The sequence below is a fragment of the Equus quagga genome, chromosome 9 (genome assembly GCF_021613505.1).
Source record: "Equus quagga isolate Etosha38 chromosome 9, UCLA_HA_Equagga_1.0, whole genome shotgun sequence".
In the NCBI taxonomy this organism is placed as follows: domain Eukaryota; kingdom Metazoa; phylum Chordata; class Mammalia; order Perissodactyla; family Equidae; genus Equus; species Equus quagga.
The window spans coordinates 15,079,460-15,105,193 of record NC_060275.1 but is presented as its reverse complement, the minus strand read 5'-3'; the positions used below and the strand labels follow the sequence as shown (position 1 = coordinate 15,105,193).

The 25,734-nt window shown below is 38.9% G+C and overlaps 1 protein-coding gene across 7 annotated transcripts in view; it reads left to right on the top strand.

Moving 5' to 3' along the window:
* ZCCHC2 (zinc finger CCHC-type containing 2) overlaps positions 1-25,509 on the top strand; it is a 58,118-nt gene extending 32,609 nt beyond the window's left edge. The window contains exons 7-16 of one of the 7 annotated variants that reach the window (XM_046671504.1): positions 2,379-2,462; positions 3,988-4,045; positions 6,199-6,334; positions 7,450-7,511; positions 7,896-7,990; positions 12,504-12,647; positions 17,352-18,845; positions 19,778-19,918; positions 24,274-24,532; positions 25,221-25,509. In XM_046671504.1, the coding sequence (XP_046527460.1) occupies positions 2,379-2,462; positions 3,988-4,045; positions 6,199-6,334; positions 7,450-7,511; positions 7,896-7,990; positions 12,504-12,647; positions 17,352-18,845; positions 19,778-19,845 (2,141 nt within the window). In that variant the 3' untranslated portion in view covers positions 19,846-19,918; positions 24,274-24,532; positions 25,221-25,509. Of the gene's footprint in view, positions 1-2,378; positions 2,463-3,987; positions 4,046-6,198; positions 6,335-7,446; positions 7,512-7,895; positions 7,991-12,503; positions 12,648-17,351; positions 18,846-19,777; positions 21,866-24,273; positions 24,533-25,220 lie in introns of those variants that run through there. The other 6 variants (XM_046671505.1, XM_046671503.1, XM_046671501.1 and 3 more) reach the window with 6 other exon arrangements.
* The last annotated feature ends 225 nt before the right edge of the window (positions 25,510-25,734 follow it).

Here is a 25,734-nt window from a genome sequence, read left to right as displayed (position 1 = left end):
TTTTCTTGCTTTACCACGCCGTCTTGTATGGGGTTGTCATTTTAGTTAAAGCCAAGGAAGATTGACATACAATTAAGAAATATTTGTAGTTTTTAATGAGTTTTATGCTTCAGTTTTAGAGAAAATAATGTATAAAAGCTAATGTAACAAAACAGACTGATTCCAAGGCGAAGGCCAAGTATCTGTGAGACTCGTGGACACACTGGATCCTTACGTTCCTTGACAGAGCTGGGCGACGGCTCGTAAAGATGCTGCCTTTCCTCTCATGGGCCTTGTTCCCATAACGAACTTTCCAGCCTCCCAGGCTGGAAACGTCAGCCTTATTATATTACTCTTCTCACTTTTCCTCTTTGCATTCAGTCATTTAAAGGCTGAACCATGATAGACAAAGGGCAGCTTCCTTTTTACCCCTCCTTAGCAATCAGCTTGTTGTTTATTAGGCCTTTCTGTCATGCATAGACCATGCAAAGCCTCTTTTCTCAGATTCTGGTTTCTCACTGTACTTTGACCTGTCCCAGGATTATCTCAGAGATCAATTTGATGGTTAATTCTCTATTCAAAACCTTAAATGTTTGGTATGAAATTTAAGTCCTGTCAGGAGCGTACTTGGGCCTCATTTCTCATCCCTCAGGCTCAGCATTCACTCAGGACACCCTGCCATTTCCTGTCCCAGTGTCTCAGCTCATTCTGTACCCATACTTAAATATCCTTCCTTTTGTCACAACCTGTTAAAATCACATCTGTGTAAGACTCAGTTGGAACCTCACCTCTTTCATGAAGGTTTCTCAGTTTTGTATTATGTTCCTGTAGTTCAGTTTTGCTCTCACTGATCATAATCTGCCTTATGTTTAGTTGTATGCACAGCTATCTCAGCTGCCTTTTTTAGCAAATATTTTGCCAGTAACAAAATATGTATGCTTTAGGAGAATTTCTGCTAACTTTAAGTACAGCCACTATGGCAAACAGCTATGTATTTTTTTGTCTTTTAAATCCTTCTGCTTTCAACAAAGTTGTGTTTTCCTGTACCTAAAGGGGAAAGAAAATGCATATTTTCTCAAGTCAAGATGTGAGAAAAAGGGAAAAAAATATGATTGGATATTATGACATATAGGTTAACTTTTAAAGTTTCTCTAATTGTATATGTATATATGCCTTAAATGTTTTAAATGGCTAAGTAGCAATTAAAATTTATGACTCTTCATGAGTTGACTAAGACAAGATGAATAACTCCAGGGTTAAATTTATGTCTGAATAGTGGCAGTAGCTGTTTTTAAAGAGAATACTGATCATTCTAGAGCTGTATAGATTTAACAACCAGTCCTAACTGCTTGAACCAAGTGTAATTACTTTTTAATGAAGATCTATAAATAGCATCTCTTTAATTCTAAAAAGGCATTGAAGCACAAAGTTAAACTTCTCATTCAGATTAACAGACTGCTCAGGAAAACTCACCGAAGTAAGTAGTACATAAATGAATAATAGTAAACTCATCTTGAGAGTTTGGCAGTATTTAAATTAAGTGAGCAATGCCAAAAAGGCTGGTAGATTTTGTTTTAAGATATCAAATTGTTCTGAAATTAAAATAATATATTAAAGTACATGTTTTGAGATTGTAGAAAATCTGGTCAGGATAATGTTCACACGTGTCCAAGTTGTTTCAACAAAGAACACGTTGTCAAAGTTCATTTGCACTTACTGTTTTGAAAAAATGACAGCTCTACCTCTTTTCCCCCTGGGATAGAGAGCAACATTCACATATCCTGACAACTGAGAAAACAAATATTCAACTTCTAAATGACTTAAAATGTTGAACTCTGATTCTCACTGGTCTGTATTTTAATGGAGAAGTAATACAGTGCTATCAGAATGTGTCTGTGAGTCAGTGCTCGTCCACAAATTGCTTGTTACTGGTTTGCAATAGAGGAACAGAAACTGAGAATAGATGTGGAGAGACTTTTGTAGTGATTTGACATTGCCACAACATTATTATTGTATTTTACAAAGGTAACTGTTCACAACAGATTGGAAATTTAAGTAAGAAAAAAAACCTTACCACAGATGTTTGAGAAGCACCAATCTAAATCCGTCTCCTCATTTTGCACTTGAGCACATGGCACTGACAGATATGAAGAAATTTGTGCTAGTCCCCTGGTTCCTACAGGAAGAGCTGGCTCCGTGATTCTGGGTCCCCAGTCTGAGTCCAGCTTTCAGTGCTGTGTCATCTTGCTTTCTTAAAGGTCCTAACTAGTGGAAGTGTTCTCTTTACCACTAACTCTCCACTCTCATCAGCCTTGAGGGGAAAGTAAGCTTTACGGTTGTTTTCTTTGTCTCTGTTGTAGTTTTCCTAGAAAGTTAATGGTGTTGAATACTTCTTGCAGGTAACTTACAATCCTCTCTGAAAACTTCTAAGATATTAGAACACTTAAAAGAAGACACTTCAGAAGCTTCAAGTCAAGAAGAAGGTAAATGTTGATTCACCAGAATAAATCATTCTGCCTGATAACTGGCACAGGGACAGGTAAACAGACCACTAGAGCAGATTAAGGAGCTGAGAAACAGACATAGGGGAAGTTGGAATGTGATGGGTGGCATTACAAATAATTGGAGAGAAAACAGACTATTCAGTAAATGGTGTTGGCCAGCTCCCCAATCAAAAAAATATTATATAATTAGATCTTACTTACATCATGGACAAAAATTTCAAGTGAATTACAACTTACATGTAATAAAACTTAATGTAATATATAAACTGTAAAATTTAAACTTCTAAATGTTAATAATCCGGGAAGATAAGGCCTTCTTGACAAGGCAAAGCGTGACCATGGTGGAGATCTTGCCAATCTAAATTAGAACTTACATGTGACAAGAAACCAGACAATTAGAAGACATTTGCAGGATATTTACAGATAAGCACTATATTCAAACGATAGAAAGATTCTCCTAAAAATCAATGAGAAAATCAGTCTGATGGTAATATGGGCAAAAGGTAGGTAGTTCATAAAAGAAGAAACTTGAATGGCCTTTAAACATGTTCAGCTTCACAAGTAATCCAGAGAATGCATATTAAAAACAATGAGGTTTTATTTCACACTCCTCAGATTGGCAAAACATTTTCAAGGATATGAAGTGATGGGAACTCTCATCCACTGCTGATGGGAGTATAAATTGGTACAACTATTATGGACAGAAATTGGACACTGTGGTGAATTGGAGGTGACGAATTTTAAGCCGCTGCCCAGCAGTTCTGCTTCTATGAAAATCATCATCAGTGTGCTCAGGGATCAGGTGCTCTTGGCAGCATTCTGTGAAATAGCAAATACCTGGGTATTTTACCTGAATGTTTTAAATGTTAATAAAGTTATAAGTAAATTGTGGCATAGTCGTGTTGGGTGGCAGTTAAAATGAAAGATATTTATCGTATATTCAAACATGCAGCACCAAGGTAGTTAAAATAAAAACATGCACTAGAATATTTTGAGTAATTAACCTCTGTAAAGGGAAGGAGTTGAATGGAATGGAGGAAGGCTGTCACTTGTTTCTGTGATAAATTGTGTTTCTTAAAAAAAAGGAGGCAAATATAGTGATATCTGAGAGGTGGATACGTTGGTGTTGGTTATAGTAATAGATATGTGTTTTTTGAATATTTGAGACACTCTGTTTTTTCACTGGTTAAAAAAAGAGCCCAAAATGAAATGTTATAGTTTGTGGTGGCATGCTTATATTAGACTTTCATAGTTTTGGGCAAAATCAATTTGCTATTAGGTGGAACACATTTGAGAGAATATTTCCTTAAATATTAAGGAAATTCAGTCTTTTATTGTATCCCTGAAAAATTGCTTCTTTAAGGAATTTTCTGTATTGAAAAATGCTTAGAAGTGGTCTACACGGTCTGTCGACACTGTCATAGTGACATAAATTAGTAGCATCATTCTTTTGGATTTTTCCAGAAGCATTTTGTATAATAAATTGTTTTTCTCTCTACTCTAGATGTGTTACAACACACCATAATCCACAAGAAACATACTGGGAAAAGTCCCATTGTAAAGTAGGTATCTAATTCCTAAAACATAAATGTCTTTGTGTATTTTTAAATCACTGTCACATTTAATTTAATTACTGATATATTTGACTATAATCCTATCATTTTACTATTTATTTATTCCTTGTCGCACTTTTCCTGTGTTTCCTTTTCACTCGTTTCTTTTGTTTGGGTGGTTTTTCATTATTTTTCTCTTCAGTTCGGCTTGATAGTTATACATTGTTTCTTGACTCTTCTAGTGGTTTCCTTAGAGATTATATTACACATCTTCAATTTATGAAGTTCTGATATTGATTGTTCCACTTCTTAAACCATGTGAGGACTGTCAATTGCTGTAATTTCATTTATCTCCTCCTGATTTATAGACTGTAGCTGTTGTGTTTTAATTCTCTGTGTATTTCAAACCTTTTTTCACTAATCGTTTAGGTTTTATCATTCTATTGCTCTTCATTCCCTCCGGTGTTTATAAGCATCCACCTATGATCATTTCCTTTAACTGAAGAATACTTCCTGTAGTCGTATCTGCCAATGATGAATTCATTTTTTTATCTAAAAAAATGTTAATTTGCCTTCACTTTTGAAAGATATTTTTGCTGGGTATGGAATTCTAGGTTGGCAGTTATTTTCTGTTAGCACTTTGAAACTATAGTTTCATCGTCTTCTGCTCTAATGCCTTTGCTCTCTTGTATCATCTCCTGTCAGCCCGCCTTTGATATCTGCTGCAAATCACATAAAATTTGTGTGATTGCTGGCAGTTCTCATGTTAGTGCTGTCCTACTGCAAGCGTATGCCAGAACCCTTTCCACCTTCTGCCTGAGGGCCCTTACTCATTCTCTAGGGCATGCTTGGCCCTTGAACAAGCACAGTCCAGAACTGCAAGAGATTTAATTTGCCTGGAGTCAGCTCTCAACTGGTGGAGGAGCTCCAGCTTCCTGTCCACTGGGTAGATAATTCTGGAAGGTCTCTGCTGATTTGAGCCTCTCTTGCTTGTAGTGGCAGCCTCATTAAGGGACCCCCACATTCGTTTGTCCTTTCCTGTTCCAGTCTCCCCACTCCTTGCTCCTGCTTCCTGGGATCACCTCCCAAATCAACTGTGTCATCCCAGATTCTGCTTTTAGGGGGAACTCAAACTTCAGACAGCTGGCATCCATTGTTTCAATCTTACCATTGCTCTTTTGAAGTTAATGTGCCGTTCCCTCTGATTGCTTTTTAAGATTTTTCTCCTTGTCTTGTTTTCAGCAGTTTTCCTGTGATATGTTTGTAGCTTTCTTTGAATGTATTCTGCTTTTTGAGTCTGAAGCTTGATACCTTTTCATTTCAAAGAAGTCTTAAGTTATCATCTGTTCAGATATCGCTTCTGCCCTATTCTCTCGCTTCCTCTGCTGAGACTCCTGAGTACTTATATGTTAGAGTTTTCACCATGTCCCACATGTCTCTTAAATTTTTTTGCATATTCTATGTTTTTTTTCCTCTTGGTGTGCCAATCTGACGATTTTCTTCTGACCAAATTTCCTCCTCACTGATCTTTTTCATCTGTTTTCCATCCATTGAGTTCTTAATTTTAGTTTATTTTCCAATTCTAGAATCTACATTTGGTTCTTTTTTTATATTTTCCAGTCCTCTTCCCAAATTCTCAATCTTGTAGTGAGTGACCCTCTTAAGCACTGTTATTTTTTAAAGTCCATGTCCTGTAACTTCACCTTCTGGATTCTCTTTGGGTCTGTGTCTGTTGTCTGTTTCTTTTGGTTTTCAGTCACATTATCCTGTCTCTTCACCTACCTGAGATAGACTCAGTACTTAGCAACTCTTTCAAGATCAAGGTGATACCCCTACTGTATATGGTACAATGTGACCATAGCATGGAGTATACACTTGATCTTAGCCAAAAGGCCGAGAAGTGATCATAGCATGGAGTCTGAAGACAGAATGTGCATTTGTTATTAATCTCCTGAGAGACAGGTATTAATAAATAGATATGATAGCTGTGTACTGGTTTATTCTCATAGTATTCTTTTTTTTCCTTAGAGCTATCACTAGGCATTATACAAAAAAACTAATGTACTGAAGAAAGGGTTACTATAATTTCTTCACTATGTGGTACAGTAGGTTAGATTATTGAGGACAAATTTTCGTACTTATATAAACTTTTCTTTTGATAGCACTACTGGTACGAGTTGTTCTCCATTGGATGGGCTCACCATGCAATATCCTGAGCAGAATGGAGTCATGGACTGGAGGAAGCAGAGCTGCGCTGCCGTCCAGCACCCGGAGCACTGTGTGGCTGTGGCTGACCAGGTACCTGGGGTTTTGTTCGTCTTCCTGCCGTGTGGTTGAAGTGCTGCTGCTCTGTGAGCGTCGACTTTTGTAAGCATTATGATGTCAGATAGGGTAGCTGGTAAGAAGAAATGAAAGAAGGTGTAAGTGTTAGACTTTAAACTCAGTTGTTATATATGATCTCAGCTCTTCTGAGACCTGAAAAAATACGTTTAGATTACTTTTATGCTCAGAAACTTACTATGTTTTAATATGAGGCCTAAAATGTTGATTCTAACCAGGGATACATTAAATTGTTATACTAAATGTTTTGCTTTTGAAATAATTATTTATATTTCAATCATTGTCTTGCTATTGGTGATGTGAGTTTTGAAGGTGACCTTCTGTCATGAATAGTTGGGCCAATTTACTGGCACTCCTGAATGTAATTAGGAAGTATTTGCTTTCTTAGAAGTTGGTGTGATCAGAGAGCACAATGCTCTAAGTGTGTTCAGGTTATATGGCATGACAGACACCGGGGGAGTACATGCTGGTGCAGCTGCGGAGAAAACCTTCTGTCTAAAAAATGGATTTGTTCACCTGATTTTTATTTCTGGCCCACACTCTGATCCAGATGTTAACCTTTACTGCAGCGTGTTTTGATGAACAAAAGCATTGAAGCATATTCTAAGAAATTGTGTGTTATCTTAGTCATACTTACTTAATGGCCTGTTTTCAGTCTATCTGATTATATTTTCTCTCTCTCCTTCAATGTCTACACCTTTTCTTCTTAGAGTTACACAAGTGTGTATTGCACTGTTACCAACCTGAACTTGAAGAGGATACTAGCAAACCTGTAATGCCAGTTACATGATTGCATCTGATTTTGTGGTCAGAAGAAAGAATGCAGGCCCATTTTTAAAGCAAAATACAAAATAGATATTTTTCTCATGATTAATATTAAGTATTTGTCAGGAATATGCAAATTTTAGTGGTTCAGGTAGATAACTTCAAAAAATAGGTTGGAAATAAAAATTTGTGAGAATATACAACTAGGAATGTGTCATTTTAATGTGTGATATCAGAATAAGAGGATACCTGTATGCCTGTGGTTCAGCTTTGTTTGTTTGATTTCTTTTGATTCTTTCCACTAGCAGTCAACTGAAAAACGAAGCTTATCTTCAATAAATAAGAAGAAAGGAAAGCCACAAATAGAAAAGTAGGTTCAATTTAATGTTGCCAGTAGTAGAAATTTGTAAGAAAAGATAACATGAAGCATTTGATTATGGGCATGTTTAGTTTGTGTAGTATAAATAGTCTTTTCCTATTAGTTTTCTTCATATTTTTACTTTAGAGCTTTATTCTTTCAGTTCAAAATAAGCAACATATATAGGTGATGAAAGTAAAGCTATTGTCAAATACTCAGTTTGGAGGGGCAAAACTTTCAGAACTGTACACTAAAATGTGAATCTTGCATTTTGATTATACTTTACTAAAAAAATTTATAGAAAAATTATGAAGGGAATTTTAGTTATATTGTACTTAATATGTTCTCTAGAAAACCTTATAAAAAATGTTGGTAACATGTATACTTTTGGTTTAGGGAGAAAATTAAGAAAACTGACAACAGATTGAGTAGTAGAATAAATGGGATTAGACTCCCCACTCCTCAGCATGCCCATGGCGGTTCTGTAAAAGGTAAGAAAGGTTTCCTTTCAAATGCTCATCACTTAAATATATTCAGCATGATAGCTATTATAGTGGGTATTGAGCTGTTGTGTCAAATCCTGATATTATACTTTTGTCCTCCATTGCTGTGAATAGCAATTTCTGAGTTAAACAGTTCTGAAGTATTAATGAAGTTAATGGAGGAAATAGAATTTAGCCGTGGAAGGTAGACATTTCCTTGGACAGTTACGCTTACCCACACCCACCTTTTCCTTCCTCTGGCAGCAGCAGTCTCCTCACTGATTTCCTTCCAAAGCCAGACCCTACTCCAGAGCACAGGTGTAGAGGACCTGGAGGAGCTTTTCCACGCTCATGGAAGCCTATACCTATTCTTGTGTAAAGGCATTTTTTAGAATCTTGTTGACTTTTTTGTGTTTTAATGACTGATCTTTGTGGAATTTTATGAGGCTTTAAAGGAATTCAGACACCCAGATTTTTGTTGCACTAGATTTGTGTGGTTTCCATCTACCCATCATTGTTTTAAGGTCCCTTTATTTTTTGGTGAAAGATTTTGTGTTCGTTTGAGAATTGTTCCTTCTGCTGGTTCATTGATAACTTTTATGTTATGTTTACCTTTACTATTAATAGTAAAGATAAAAAAGAATAAAAGCCCACAGACCTCTAGGGGAATGTTTTATCCATGTGCGTACCTAACACATTGACTGGATTGATCCCACAAATAAGGATTTTATTTAATTTAAACTTTATTCAAATATTAGTACATTCAGTTGTGATGCAACATACCCGGAATATATTTTTTTAATGGAGTGTGTTTTTAAACTGTGTATTTGTTTAGAGAAATTGAATATTGACTGTGAAATCATCTGGCCCACTCATTGAATCAGCTGAGCTGTCTTTAGGGGAAAAAATGACGTGGAAAAAACTGATATTCTTTGAGTATATTTTACTGTCTTTGAGGTTTTCCTGTGGTGATGACCGCCAAAAGAAGGAGGAAAAAGCTAAAATAGGAAGATAAAAGCTCTCTGTTGTAGATGATTGAAACTAGCTTCCACCAGGTCTCCCTGTCTCTGTTCTTTTCTCCTTCTCGTTCACTTCCTACACCGCCACCTCATTTGTCTTCTAAAGCACATGCTGAATTAGGTCATTCTCGTGTTAAAATTCCTGTCAAATATATACCACTCTCACAAGATCACTCTGTCTCTTGTCTCTCACATAATTTGGGATCTGTTGCTCACCAAATAAGTTTACAACAGTTCTTTCCCTTTTACCTTCATATTTTCAGAGGAGAAGTGCATGGAGTTTGATCTCAGACAGGAGTGGGTTTGAATCTCGTGCTCTACCAGTTTCTTAGATACGTGGCCTGTCTAAAGCCTTAGTTTCTCATTTGTAAGACAGGAATAATACGTATCTCACCAGATTGTAAGAATTATGTGGGGTAACGTATGAAAAGCGCTTGGCTGGTCCTGAGCCCATAGGTGTTCAGTAAGTTAGAAGAAAACATACTCTGTGTAGGTTATTAAGAACTTTTTAGTAACATCTCAAGCACCAATTCTTTTATCTCTCTATTTTCAAATATTATGAAAGTACAACCTCAGGATTTTTGATTAAGGTAAACCTTGTTCAGTCTATTTTCTCCTCTATCTGTATCACCAGTTTATATTTATAGAGTATGGCTATAAATAAAATGTACGTTGTACAACTTGTTTTGTTCATGTCATGTCAAATGTAGCTCAACTGTTTTCCAACTTCAACTTAAAAAAAAAACCCTTTATTAATTTCCCTTTAAAATATATTTGAAGGAATTAGAATTAGCTTTAAGCATTCAGTAAACTCAACATATATTTGAGAATTTTTTTAATGGAATAATCGTACATATCATAAAATACAGATACTATATTGAAGCTGAAAATATTGGATCCTCTGATTCATAGGTTGTCTGGATCTTTAACTCATTCTAGTTTAAGATAAGTATTATTTATTTTTAATTTTAAATTTTAACTTGTATTTTGAGTAATAATATATTTATATAGTTCATAATTCTGAAGGTACAAAAGGGAACAAAATAAATAACTCACTGCCTCCATCCATGTTGTCTCTTTCTAGAAAACAGTCAGTGCTGTTTGTCATCTGTATTCTTTGCAGTGTATTTGCTTTTAAAACCTCAAACTTTAAATCTCTCTAAGAAAGAAATGGATGCATTACCTCATCTGCATCATTAAAAACTCTGTTCCAGCGTCTCACCCATGTTTTTTCCACCCCAGTCTTCTGTCTCTGATTGTGGCACCAGAAAATTTAGGGGAATGAGGTGGTTGACCTCTCAATTTCTGTTCAAAGATTACAGTGATTTAAAAATCTCCAGCTTCCTTTAATAACCCATTGTGGTTTTGTCATCTGGTGTATTTAAATGATTCTTAAGTCTAACTAACTTCGGTTTGTTCATAAATACTAGTAACCAGGATTTTTATTGTTAGAATAGTGGCTAATGTTAAAAGTTTTTAACATGCGTGACTTCTTACCCTTTTAGACCTAAATTAAAAAGTTTATATTTCTATTTAAAAGGGCAGTTTCTGGAGTATCCTTTGGCATAGTTGCTTGATCCTCACCTTGATACCTTCTGACTCCAGAGGATCACATAATTTCTGATTATAAAAATTCCAAAGACCCTACACAATTCTGAAGCACCTTCTGGATCATCACAAAGAGAAAATTATGTTTAGTATAATTTTAGATTTATGTATTTAGTTCTTTGAAAAATGCAAATTAATATATGACAATTTGGTGATTAGAATATTTATTGGCTAATCTAAAAATCATTTTATAAATTATGTCATTTTGAGAAATAGCTGGTTTTTTTTTTTTCAACATATTCTGAAACTTACTCTTTGAAGTTTCAAAGACTCCACTCCAGTGTGCAAGCAGATCTTGGCTCACTCTAGCCAGTAGTTACTTTTTAGCCCATTATTTCTGGTTTGAGACTATCATATTGAATGTTTGATTTTCTTAATCTTTGAATTACTTGTTTTGTTATATGCTGGTTGAAATATTTATATGCATTATTTCTATATGTGTCACAGTTCTATGCCAGGTTGTTTGGCCACTATGGCACATTAGACTGTCTTCAGATAGCCACTAGTGTTGACTTGCATCCCTTTCCTTAGTCATGTCGTGATTGGTAATTTAGAGCCTAATATTATGTATAAGTATATTCCAGATTACTTTTCTCTAAAATTGTTACTTGCCCAAGTAACTCTGCCACTTTTCTTATAGTTTCATGAGACTGTGCAGTTTTCCCTTGGCAGTTTGTCACCCAAAAGGAATTAGCAACATCTGCATTCTTAATGACTTTATTCTTCTTCGGTATTCATCCACCATTTGAGTAGGTCATCTTTAACAATCTTAACACTCTTACAAATTCACTCCCTTCAAAAGACAGATTAGTCGGGGGGCCAGCCCTGTGGTGTCATGGTTAAGTTCATGCGCTGTGCTTCAGCGGCCTGGGCTTCATGAGTTCAGATCCCAGATGCAGACCTACACACTGCTCATCAAGCCATGTATGTGGGCAGCATCCCACATACAAAATAGAGGAAGATTGGCACAGATGTTAGTTCAGGGTCAGTCTTCCTCACCACCCACCCCCCCCCCCCCCCAAAAGACAGATTGGTGAACTAACTTGCTCATTACACAAATCATGTATTTTCTCTAACGCATATTTTGTCCAAGTGATTAGTAGTTATTACCTTTTATTGGTTCTACCAGGCTGCTGTGGAAATGATTCCCTCATATATATAGTTCTTAAGATCCCTCTGGAGTCCCTTATATGAGGATTTATACATTAAACATGTGTTGAATGCTTGCTTCAAGGCAGAAGCTATGCTGGCTACGGGGTTTACAGAAATGAATAAGACAGTTTCCTAAGTTTGGACCAGTGCAGGAATGTCCAATACCTAGATGTGCCAATAATCTCTCCTTTGGCTCAAAACAGATGTAGCTGCTCCATCATGACAGATTCTGCACTTTACCCCCAAGCCCTCCTCACTGTCTGCTTGGCTTCTGGGCAGGACTCAAGGGGCTACTCTACTAGATAGAAAGTATTTTACTCTTTTTAAATACTCAGATGTAGTAATTTTAACTGAATAGGCATTTTTGGCAGTTCTCTTCTTGAGTTCTTTTAAAGAATGAATTTTCCAACGAATTTTCCAATTCCAGTGACTTTTCTGAGGAATTAAAATATCTAGACTTAGAAAGTGGCTGAATGTGCTATTATTGGACAGACCCTACAAAGAACCTTAAACTCTGATTTTTTTTGAAGTCAATAAGATTGACTTGTTCTTGTGCTTTTTGTTATAAGAATGTATTTATCAATTATTTTCAATTAAAATTGTGATTTAATAATTTTTACCTAGGTCAAGAACCAGCTTTTTAGGTGATTGTAGGAAAACTGAAAAAAAAAATTTGCAGCTGTAACTAATTTCTAATGGTTCAGTTCAGAAATTAACTATTTAACATGATTTTTTAAAAATAGAATTGTTATTTTTAGATGTGAATTTGGACATTGGATCTGGACATGACACATGTGGAGAAACATCTTCAGAGAGTTACAGTTCTCCATCTAGCCCACGACATGATGGAAGAGAAAGTTTTGAAAGTGAAGAAGAAAAAGACAGAGGTTTGCTCTTTGGCGGGGATGTGGGGGTAGCACAGGGAAAAGTGTATTTTCTCTTAAAGTCAGTCAAACATAAGTAATTTTGTTCCTATAAATGTCATTATTGATTTTAAATTTAATTGCTGTAAAGGGTGTCTTATAATAACTGTTGACTTAGCAGTTCCTAGCAATGTTGATTTTTTTCACTGCATTTGAAATTAAATAGAAAGAAGATAAGCATAACACAATGTAGAGTTCCTGTAGAAAGACTGAAAGTTTGTACGTTGTTAGCTGCACATATATTTATAATTTTTATATTTTCCTGATGGGTTGACCCTTTTATCATTATGAAATATCATTCTTTGTCTCTAGGCACAATTTTTGTCTTAAAGTCTATTTTATCTGATACTGATGTAGCCATTCTAGTCTCTTTTAGGTGTTGTTTGCAGGGTAACTTTAAACCTCTTGGTGTCTTTGAATCTAAACTGTCTCTCTTAAAGATAGCATATAGTTGGATTATGATTTTTTAGCCATTCTGCCCATCTCTACCATTTTATTGGAGTTTAATTCGTTTAAATTTACTGTAATTACTGATAAGGTAGGATTTATATCTGCCATTTTGCTATTTGTTTTCTGTATGTAGTAGGTCTTCAGTTCCTCCTTAAACAGAGGCTCACAGTTAGCCAGAAGTGAGCATTTAGGGCCTTCTCAGATATTTCCTGGGCATACATACAGCCCTAGACATAAGCATGGCTTTCTAGATTCCCAGGAATATATTGAAGCTTTTCAAAGCTCCCTGTGGACATCTTACACCCCAGTTTTTCCTTTTAAGTTTTTTGGTCAGCCTCTTTGGTTAGCCCCAGCTGGCAATGCTGCCTCAGGCAGCCACATTGTTAAACAGTTGCCTCTGATTGATTGTCACAAATGAATGTGGGTAAGCAGCTGTTAACACAGAGTGAGCTCAAGCTGTCAGTCAAATAGTGATAAGTTCTTTGGGGATGGGGTTTTAGAGAGCTTCAAACCTGTGTTTCTTCTAGTCGTTGCTAGGCTGCTAGTATGCATAGCTAATATAGTTGCAAGACTGTTGGTTTACAAGGCTACTTCAGAGCTGGAGAAAGTGAGATGGAATTAGAGCAAGATGACAATGCCACAATGCTCCCATTCTTAAGGGATTCAGCTATTTTTCTTTCTTTTTTTTTTTGAAATTTGGTCTTTTTTTTTTTTTTTTAGATTGGCACCTGGGCTAACAACTGTTGCCAATCTTTTTTTTTTTTTCTCTTTTTCTGCTTTATCTCCCCCCACTCCCCCCCCCCCCCATACACAGTTGTATATCTTAATTGCAGGTCCTTCTAGTTGTGGGATGGTGGACGCCGTCTCAACGTGCCCTGATGAGCGGTGCCATGTCCGCTCCCAGAATCCGAACCCTGGGCCACCACGGTGGAGTGCGTGAACTGAACCACTTGGCCACGGAGCCAGCCCCTCAGCTATTTTTCTTGAATAAACCCTCCTCAGATTTCTGCAAGCCTTGAGTTAATTTTCAGGGTTCTGGAAAGGTTGATTTCGACAGTTTTTGCCAGGATTCTTGTTGCTTTTCTGGAGAAGTAGAGTATCAGAAGTCCTTACTCTGCCATTCTGGAAGTGAGACCTCAAAAATGTATGTGTTGAATGAGGATGTCGTTCTTTACACATGATGGCGGCATCTGACTGGTAACATTTTGTTTGTAAAGTATACCCATCCTGGTGTGCAGTATTAAATAATTTCTCTTCAACCACCTAAAGATCTTTAGAGATCCTTAGACCACAGTATTTCAGCCACATGTGGCTTCTTCCCAGGCAGCCACAGCTCTCTGAGCCCTTAGCTTCTGTGTTTCAGTGTCGGGTCACATCTTAGGGAGCTGTGGCACTAGTGCTGCTGCACCACGTGCAGTTAATGCCAACTGGTACTTTTCAGTGACTTTGAAGTCATACCAAATGCAGCATGAATAAGCATGGGTTTAAAGCTCTCCCACTAGTTCTACTAATACATTGCACTTCTGATCCACAGTTTCCTCATGAAAAAAAAAAAAGATGAAAGTAATCTCTCAGAGTTGTTATGAAGGTTAAATGAGATAATTTTTATGCCTTACCCAGAATAGACAAGCTTTTAGTATGTTTCATTTCACATGTTGTACTTGATTTTGCAGGCCATACAAATACTCCTGTGGCTCTTAATCTAACAGTACAGGTTTGGCCTCTTTGTCAAAATTGTTGAGTCCGTCTGTACGCTTGGTTGCCTTGCAGCATCCCTTTCCTGTCATTAGATAGGGTGAGTTGGTGGGTCTGTGTGGAGGAACTTGCCCTTTTTCAGATAGGCTCAGTTATTAGGTGACTACATGAAAAATCATTTAGGGCTCTCTCAAACCAGCAGGGGGAAAAATAGCCACAGTGATAAAAAGCTTTGATCATTTTTAGAATTTTGAGTACATAAAAAAGTTGCTTTGAGGGGCCACCCCCGTGGCCAAGTGGTTCAGTTTGCGAGCTCCACTTCAGCCCGGGATTTCACCAATTCAGATCCCGGGCACGGACATGGCACCGCCCAGCAGGCCATGCTGAGGCGGCGTCCCGCATAGCACAACCGGGAGGACCAACAACTAGAACATACAGCTATGGACTGGGGGGCTCTGGGAAGAAGGGGAAAAAAGGTCGCTTTGAAAAGTACATGGCTTTGTTGTTCTTGTTGGTCGTAATGGAGTTTTGTTTTGAGACTATACTTTTCGAAATCTGTACTAAAAAGGGCGAGACCTCTTTCTAAATAACTAGATGAGTCCTTACAATGCTCAGAAAATCATCTGGGACCATTTTAAATCATGGGGCCATTTGCTATGACTTAAAAAGATTTAAACAAAGCCCAGTTTACAGAAATCTAATTGACTATCTGAGAAGTGTTACAGCTTCTTTTGGACTTAAATGTTTGACTCCGTACTTGTCTGATGGTACGGATATAGTTATAATGCCTTAAGGAAGTTATTAATTTGGGGGTACTTTTTGTTTTGCAAAGTTTAGCAAGAAAACACCTCAGTTATTAAGAGGAGTTTGTCCTACGAGCGTTTACTTATATTGAATCTCTTCTTCCTAGTAGATTTTATCATAGTCGGATTACAACGCGGCTGACAGTCTGTGTCACTTAAGTAGGTTCTGTTTGACCTTGCTCCAGGAAGATGAGGATGATTTACTTTTAGCAGTCTGTTTCAAAAATGTTTAACATCTTGGGGGCTGGTCCCGTGGCTGAGTGGTGAAGTTTGCGCTCTCCGCTGCAGGTGGCCCAGTGTTTCGTTGGTTCGAATCCTGGGCACGGACATGGCACTGCTCATCAAACCACGCTGAGGCAGCGTCCCACATGCCCCAACTAGAAGGACCCACAACGAAGAATATACAACTATGTACCGGGGGGCTTTGGGGAGAAAAAGGAAAATAATAAAATCATTAAAAAAAATTTTTTTAACATCTTAGCTGAATATAACTAGTTACTACCTCAATAAATATAAACATTTTAAGTACATAATGCAATTCTGCTTATATTTATGAGCAGAAAGCTGTTAAAATAGGCTCTATATTTAATTGAATGGTCTTTGTACGTGTTATTGCAGTATCTGGGCTTATGGTATTTAAACATTGTGAATTAGATTTTATCTTTTTCCTTCTTTATACCAAAAGTCAGGAGATCCAGGGGAAGTCTAGATTGAAGTTATTTCTGTATACAAGCACAAGAGCAATGGAGTAATAGAAACAAATTCAGTACGATTGTGTATCTGCCACTTTGCTGTTTTGCATTTGGAGATATGGGAGTGCGCTGACTCATATTTGCCCTGCTTCTTGTGTTGTAGCATATTTGTTTTATGAAACTCTCTTCCCTTCCCTACCTCTAGAGATTTGAGTGAAATACCATTTTGATTGAGCTCTGTTAAATTGTATCATTTATGTAAGACAAGTATGAAGACCGTGGGTTTGGCGGTACAGAATATAAATCAAGTGAATTGCCTAAAATTTATTAAGGTTAAAAATAGCTAATTCTTTTCACAGTATGTGCTTCATTCAGTCTTAAATTAACCTTATGTTTTGTTGCTGCTCTCTCTATGGATTTTTTTTTAAGACTTTACTTTTTTGGCACAGGTTTAGGCTTATGATAAAATTGAGAAGAAGGCACAGAGATTTTCCATATACTCCCTGTCCCCACACGTGTATAGGCTTCCCCATTATCAACATCTTCCACCATAATAGTACATTTTTTATCAAAGATGAACGTACGTTGACACATCATTGTCACCCAAAGTCCATAGTTTACCTAAGGGTTCAGTCTTGGTGGTGCACCTTCAATGGCTTTGGACAAACGTATAATGACATGTATCCATCATTCTAATAGCATACATAGCATACAGAGTATTTTCACTGCCCTAAAAATCCCCTGTGTCCTGCCTATTCATCTTCCCCCTACTCCCACCCCTGGCAACTACTCATCTTTCTTATTGTCTCCATAGTTTTGCCTTTTCCAGAATCTCCATATTTTTTAAGTAAAGTCCATACAGAGCCAAAAATTTTTAAAAAATCGTCTTGGCAGGCAGGAAACTGAGGGACACATTTACTCTACTTCCAAACTTCAGAGTTCATTTTAGATATACTTAAAATTTATTTCTATCAAGAAAGATGGGAATTACAGTTGTGTTAACATCTATTTATGTTTGTTTCTCCTAGACACAGACAGCAATTCTGAGGATTCTGGGAATCCATCAACAACCAGGTTTACAGGTTATGGTTCTGTCAATCAGACTGTCACTGTCAAGCCACATGTTCAAATTGCTTCTTTAGGAAATGACAACGGAAGCCTTTTGGAAGATCCCTTAAGCTCACCCAAATATCAGCATATTCCTTTCGTGCCAACTTTACACTGTGTCATGCACAATGGTGCCCAGAAGTCTGAAGTTGTCGTTCCACCACCCAAATCTGCTGATGGCAAAACAATAGGGATGCTCGTTCCTAGTCCTGTTGCTATTTCTGCAATAAGGGAGTCCACGAATTCAACCCCTGTTGGAATACTAGGGCCAACAGCTTCTACTGGAGATTCAGAAAAACACCTTGAATTGCTGGCTTCCCCTTTACCTATTCCCTCAACGTTCCTTCCCCATAGTAGTACTCCTGCTTTGCATCTGACAATTCAGAGGCTGAAATTGCCGCCACCGCAGGGATCTTCTGAGAGTTGCACAGTGAACATCCCACAACAGCCAACTGGGAGTCTGAGCATCGGATCACCAAACACTGCCTTTATTCCTGTCCATAACCCAGGTAGTTTTCCAGGATCTCCTGTTGCTACCACGGACCCCATCACAAAATCTGCATCCCAAGTGGTAGGACTAAATCAAATGGTGCCTCAGATTGAGGGAAACACAGGGACAGTCCCTCAACCTACCAATGTGAAGGTAGTTCTTCCAGCAGCTGGCCTCTCAGCTGCACAGCCACCAGCTTCCTACACCCTGCCAGGCTCTCCCCTTGCTGCCAGTGTGTTACCCAGCCAGAATTCCAGCGTGCTCAGCACAGCGGCCACATCTACCCAGTCAGCGGGTGCGGGCATCAGTCAGGCCCAGTCTACTGTTCCTCCTGCAGTTCCCACTCACACCCCAGGCCCTGCCCCAAGCCCAAGCCCTGCTTTGACACACAGTACTGCACAGAGTGACAGCACATCTTATATCAGTGCTGTGGGAAACACGAACGCTAATGGGACAATATTGCCGCCACAGCAGATGGGCTCAGGTCCTTGTGGTTCTTGTGGGCGAAGGTGCAGCTGTGGGACCAATGGAAACCTTCAGCTAAATAGTTACTATTATCCTAATCCAATGCCCGGACCAATGTACCGAGTCCCATCGTTCTTCACTCTGCCATCCATCTGCAATGGCAGCTACCTCAACCAAGCACATCAGAGCAATGGAAACCAACTTCCTTTTTTTCTGCCTCAGACTCCATACGCAAATGGACTGGTGCATGACCCAGTCATGGGGAGCCAAGCCAACTATGGCATGCAACAGATGGCAGGATTTGGGAGATTCTATCCTGTCTATCCAGCACCTAATGTTGTTGCCAACACGAGCAGTTCAGGGCCCAAGAAGAATGGGAATGTTTCATGTTACAACTGTGGTGTAAGCGGACACTATGCACAGGAGTGTAAGCAGTCATCCATGGAGGCCAGTCAACAAGGTAATCATGAGAGCGCCCCGAGGACTTGTTTTTGAGTGTGCCCATTTCTCCCCACCTTATTGATCACGGTGATTCTGTCGTAGAGAAAGAGCTGTTGTTTGTTCATGTGCGGATGCTGTGCTTTTGGTGACAAATCATAAGATGCAAACAGCAAAACCTAGTGTAGCCCCAGGTCACACAGCACAAGGAATTTCCGAGGAATTCAATTTCCAATTAAGGAATAAACCATAAGGCACTTTTTAAGGCGTATAATGGGAATTTGCATTAAATAATGTCAAATCTCTTGCTTGCAGCACTTTTTTTTAAAGCTACAATCCTGTTTAATAGAGTAAGCAAAATTTTTGAATATTGAAAAATAGGAAGTAATGTAGTCATCTGACATGTAAGATTTTTAGTTCTTATTTAGTATATCTGCATAACCAGCCAACCTCATGCGTGTTCCCCCCATGCCACCTCTTTCCTTCCCAGCACACGTTTAAAAAAATGCTGTCGCATTTTACAGGAACAAAAATATTTAAGCACTGGTTTGGGTGTAAGGGAATTTGAACTGTTTAAACATTAATACCACTAGAAACAAGAAAATGCTCATAAATGAGTATGAATGAGTAAGATACCAAATTCAGTGTAGACCTCAATTGTTATCTTTTGCTTGCATTTGGCTTTTGTCATTTTGCTAAATCTCTCAGAAAAAACGTCTTGAATTGGGCGTATATACTTGGCATTTTTTAAAGGAAGATTGAGTTTGATACCTTTAGTTTGGACTTAAAGCACAAACTTCGTATTACTTTTTAAAAGTTTTATTTATCATTTTGGAATCGTAGTAGTGTGGAAGAAGGTGCCTTCTGACAAGCATGCCCGTTTGATATCTTGTAGTGGTTTGTGATGCCTTCCTTGTAAGCAGTGACTTAGCAGTTCTGTCTTTCCCGTTTTAGGCACTTACAGACTGAGATACGCACCTCCCCTCCCCCCTTCTAATGATACGTTGGATTCTGCAGACTGAAACAAGAAAAGCTTGCCTACTTAATACACTGAAGTGTGGGGAGTCCTGGGGGGTGGAGGGGAGGAAAGGAAAGGTATTTTGTTTGTGTTTCTTTGTCGTACATTTCCTAGATTTCTATGCAGTTGGGATTTTTCATTTCTCTTGTACCGATGTCCAAAACACAGAGGAATACGTTGCTTTTGAGCCTCTGGTCTCCTGGTTCAACAACAGGCTTATCTGTATGATACGTGTAATCAGACATCCAAACAAACCATCAAAAGGAACATGTTGACACGTGTTTTTTTTTTCTTTTTACACTGAATACTTGCTGTGTGCAATGTTTACTGAATCTTGAAAACTGTGTATTTGACCTTTTTTACAACACTGGTGACAGTTACATGGTTTTGAAAAAAAAGAAACTTTGCTTCTTCCCCAGCTTTTCTCACTTTCCCCTCCACTGTACTCTTCTCCCTGCTGCCCTCGTCCTCCCAGTGGCCTGCTGCAGGGGGGCTGGCAGTGCATTGTCCACACTTTGTAAACTGCTCTGCATATAAATCGAGGTAAAATGTTTCACCTAATCTTAAGGGAGAACTCAAATTCCCAAAATAGTGTGTATATATGTAATAAACAGCATCACGTAATACACATATGCAGTGCTTGTTGTCCAAATAAAAATCAGAGTAAGTGGGAAAGAGGAAGAAGTAAAACCATACGAAACTGAAAAAATATGATGTATGAAGTGGACAAAGAGCTTTTTCTTAAAAAACAAAAAAACAAAAAAAACCTTTTTACTTCATCCTACTTTTTTAGCCTGTTGCTTCAGAGAGACATAAAGTGAACAAGCTGGTATGAGTGTCGTCCTCCTGTGTGTGTGTGTAACGACAGTCGACAGCCAGTTTACTTGTAGTCTACCACTGTGTTGTGCTGAAAGAGACACTACTTGAGTAAAGATTTCTTTTTCTACACCAACTGTTACAGTGTTACATTGTGTTTAAAATGTGTGTGGTTTTATTGCAATCTGAACGGAAGCTCTGTGTTTCTCCAAAGTCAGGTATCTGTTCCCTAACCTGTCTCTCGTAGCAAAGTCACTTTTATAACAGTTTACCACTATGCTTGATTATAATGTGAAAGACTGAATTCTGAGTGTGTTAAGATGGTATTAATCATGTCAGTGTCATGTCACTAAGTTTAATGCTGCTGTTTGAACAAAAAGAAAGTTTTTTTTTTAAAGCCAATCTATGTACTAAATTGCTTCCAGGTAATTTTTTATTTCCTAAAGTGCACTGAGGTTATCTGGAAGATTGGGTGTAGTTTTTTTGGACTGCTGCATTCAATGGCAATGAGCAGCTCCCGCTGTATAGTCATAGGTTAAGGGGCTGGGTTGGTTTTGTTTCCCATTCCTCAGTATGGAGCAGAAATGATAGATTTTTGTTGTGTGGAGTAATGTTGGTGTGCATCAGAGGAACTGAAATATTTGGTCTTGATTCAGAAGCCGAACAGATTGCTAGACAAGAGGGAAAACTTGAAGAAAAAAGAAACTTCATTTAATGCTTCATAGGTAGCGTTTATATTTCTAGCACCAATGTACATTTTAAAACTTTGTTTCAGGGGTGGGAGTTAAGGGGAAGGGAAAGGGTGGGTGTGAAGGGGTAGATGAAAGCTTTAATTTAAAAAGAAAAAAGTTGGAGTAAAGGAAATTATTTTGATTAAATATATTTTATTTGATCTGGGTATTTTTGGACCACATTATTAAATTAATTGTTAAGCTGCAGTTGAGTTGTTCAAGTGAGAGCTTTGATAAGCCACATATGGACCGCATTGTGAATCACATGCCAGGTGTACTTTATGGAGCTTATTTTATGATTTAAAATACTGTACTGTACATAGGAGGTATGTTACCTTCTCCTTATTTGTATGTTTACCATATACTTTGATATTTGAAATGTTATGTACTGGAAAGGCCACTTATATTTCTAGAACAGATTGGATTTTATGCAACCTTTTTTCCTTGAATTAACAGCAATAAAAAAATGAAAAACGGCTTAAGAATTGTGCTTTATTGCAAATTTCATAAAAGTGAAAGGAGAACATCATACATGGTGATTTTTTTTTTTTTGTAGGAATCAACCCATTATTTCCCCATAATGTGGGCAGTGGATCCCAAAATTATTTACCTTTTGGATTTTCTTAAATTTTTCCCCCAAATAGCCTTACTGTCTAGGTCGCCTCTGTGGCCACTGATAGACTGTGTTTCTGTGCTGACTGAGCACACACTGTGTGCCAGAGGCGACCGTGGTGGCCAGAACAGAGTCCTTGTCACCCTAGAGCTATGTTTTTGGTTTAGGTCCTCCTCGAAAGTGTAGAGGACCTAATTCACTGTCTCACATTTAATATGATTTTGTTTTTCAGGCCTGTCTTTCAGCACAGTATTGAATCCCTTATATTCAGTGGCTCTGTCTTCTATAGCCCAGTCTCAAGGCAGTTCTTCATGATCAGTAATTGATACAAGTTGAGGAGGAGGTACTTTCCAAGTATCCATAGATCAGTCATGTCCTCTGGCGAGGACTCATGTGTTGTTGTTCACTCCAGGCCCCTGCAGTTGTCCCCACAGCCTTCTGGGACCTACTGGACCCTCAGAAGGGCTCAAGCCCTCAGGGCACTGGATGATTGTCTGGAGCCATCTAGTGGATGTTCCCTCTGTACCCAGCTGGGCAGTGGGTTTGAAATGATCACCGAATCCCTGATGGTTTACAGTGTGCCAGCTTTCCTTGTTAGCCAGCAAACTCCCACCTGTGCACCATGTGCATAAGTTAGGAACCTCCTTCAAGTTAACTCACACACCTCCAGTGTCGTCACCTGTGTCCCTTATCCATCCCTCCTCCCTCCCTCCACCACACCAAGGAAACCACTGCCCTAGATTTTATTATACCCTCGCTTTTTTCTCACATTTTCCATCCTCCTGAAATATACAGTGGATTTTGACTTTTCTTGATCTTTATAGAAAGGGTATCCTGTACCTAGTCTTCTGTGACTGCCTCTACTCATCTGGTTTTACAGTCCTGATACTGTGTTCCTGCGGTTTATTCATTTTCATTGCCTTTAAAATACTCCATTGCATGGGGGTAGAACACAGGAATACACACACACAAGTTATCCCCTCTGTCAACAGACATTTGGGTGGTTTTCTTTTTTTTTTTTTTTTTTGCTATTACAAATAGCATTTTTGTACCAGTCTCCTGGTTCGCGTGTACAAGAGTTCTCTAGGATATACATCTAGGCGTGCAAGTGCTGAGTGGTAGGATGTGCAAATATTCAGTTTTCCAAGATTGCCATATTTTCAAGGGGTTCACACTCACACAAAATCCCTCGGTCCATATCCTGACACCCTCCTGAAATGATGTAATAGTGCCATGGGGAGGCTCGGCCAGGGGGAAATCAGTGTAGCCTGGAGGTGTTTGTGTGAGGCTTCACGAGGAGGTGAGTGTGGGGAGAGCCTTACAGGATGGCGGGTTTGGATGGTCCCGGTGTGAGGGAGGGGACGCACCCTTAGGCGAAAAGTGCTGGAAGAGAAAGGCACAGCACAAGAATCAGTGTCCTGTAGCAGGAGGAGAGACAAAGGCACTTGTAGCCGGAACATCTTGAAAGAGTTAGGAGATTTCTGGTTCAATAGATGAAACACAGTCAGACTCGATTTTGGAGTTGATTTTGGAGATTTTGGAGTTGATTGAATGAAAAATTGGAAGTTACCAAGTTTTAAATGGAGGGAAAAAGATGTTGATAGCTTTTAAGGAAACCATTGGATGGTTGAGGAAAGAAGCCTGGAAGCTCAGGGACTGGTTAGGGTGGGACAGTGGGAAAGAAAGTGGGTAGAAGAGATGAGTAGAAGGACTTTGGCCTCTGAGCCTCATCTGCCCTAGATATAAAATAAGATTGTTTATTTTAAATTATGGCTACACGGATTAAATGAAAGAATATAAGGGAAAGGTCCAACATAACGAAGTAGTACCAAGGTGGCTCTCAAATGTTAGTTGAATACAACTTTGATGAACAAAATTGTGATACTGTTTTATGAGACAGGGAAAATGTGGAAGAGAATTAAGCCTAGGAATGAAGGCAATAGTTCTTTGGGGGTGAGGAACTTAGCAAACACAGTTCTTATAGTAAAGTTAGTGATTTCAGCTCTATCCACTGATAAAAGACATAAAATATTCCTTGTCCTCAAAGATTAAATCTAGTTGGAGACCTTACCAATTAATGGGAGCTGTGGGCTGTACATACATGGGCTGAGTCGTGCAGTCCCGATAATTCAGTACCAAAGTAGAATAAATTCATTACAAGGCAAGTCCACATTTAATTTTTTATGTAAGTGCTAAAAATCAGATTTTTCTGAGATGGTTCCAAAAAGATTAAAGCACAGTGTAAAATAATCTCTCTCTTTTTTTTTACCAGGTAGCATCTAGTACTAATGAGTATCGTCCATTTGAGCTTGGAAGACACCTTTTTTCAATTCTACGTACTGATTACAAAAGCATTCTAAGGTTAAGGCAGTGAAAGGAACAGAGGCAAGCTGTGACAGTACCTCCACCCATATCCTCCCATCATCTCATCTGAAAAGAATAAAGAAAAGTGCTGACTTCCCCCACCCCACCCCACCTGCTAAGGGGGCCCATTGATTATGAGAGAAATGATCTGAGGTGTAGGGGACGAGGTGAGGAAAGGGATGCTCTGACTTTAAACATGGTCACTGCATCTCTGGACCTTCCTCGTCTTGGGGGAGGTGGGGCAGAGAGACCGGCTGTTATGAGAGAAGGCCCTGGGGTCCCAGGGTGGCAGAGGGGAGCTTGCAACTGCAGTGCCCTAGACCCTGGATGTGACTGAGCACAGAGGGCAGCGCTGTCCTTTCCCAGAAAACGACCCTTGGTACATTGGCTTACACAATTTGGATTCCTAAGGTCAAGCTCACATCAGTATTTTATCTCTGCTTACAAATCACAGCTCCTGTGCCTGTACATGCAAAAATAACTTTTCTTTGCCATATCTCAAGAGAAATCGACCTAATTCTTAAATGCTGTCCTCTTTTGGAAAATGTGAACCCTCTAGATTGGAGCGTGGGTACACACTGCCTGAACGCCGTGTGTTTACGTAGACATCTGTCTGTCTAGGAAGCACAGGGGCTTTAGGCTTCCTCTTTCCTGCTTTGGAAAGTGGGGCACATCACAAGTGGGGGGATGAGAGACCCCCCCTTACTGCAGTCACACCTCTTCTGCAGTGACTACAGGCCTCAGTCACCAGAGCTCCTAATCGTGAGATCCTGTTTGCTACTTGAAATTCGGGGGTAGGTGGTGGGGGTAGGATCACCCAGTGGTTCTTCATTGTTTTTCTTTTTCCTCTTGCAGCTCCAACTTGATCTGCTGTAAAAGGAGGTCTGAGCCAGCCTCTCGCAGAAAGAAATTGCTAATTGGGAAGCAGTGCCACCTGGTGGAGGAAGAGGCCCATGCACGCAAGCAGATGTCATTTCCCACTGACCTAATTTATGGAAAATTGAATGGAAGACAGAAGACATTTGAGATTGTAAGCCTGTGCCCAAAATCTTAAGGAAGGCAGGCAGCTGGCCATAAAAGTAATCTGAGCAGTCTCCTCTTTCAGCCTTTGCAATCTAAGTTTGTGATAAACATCTTAAACGTGTGGATGGTACGTGACGGTTTCCTTTGCACTTTCCTCTGTGCTCGTCGGTCAGCACAACTGTGATGGGCATGGGATCATCTTCCCTATTTTATGGATGAGGAACTTGGGGTTTAGAGGGGTTAAGTGCCACAGACACACCGGTGATGAAGGCCAGGCCCCAGCTTATGTTTAATGCCCACCTCTCGAACACCTTGCCTGCCGCACAGGTAGCTTTGCTGCTGACCC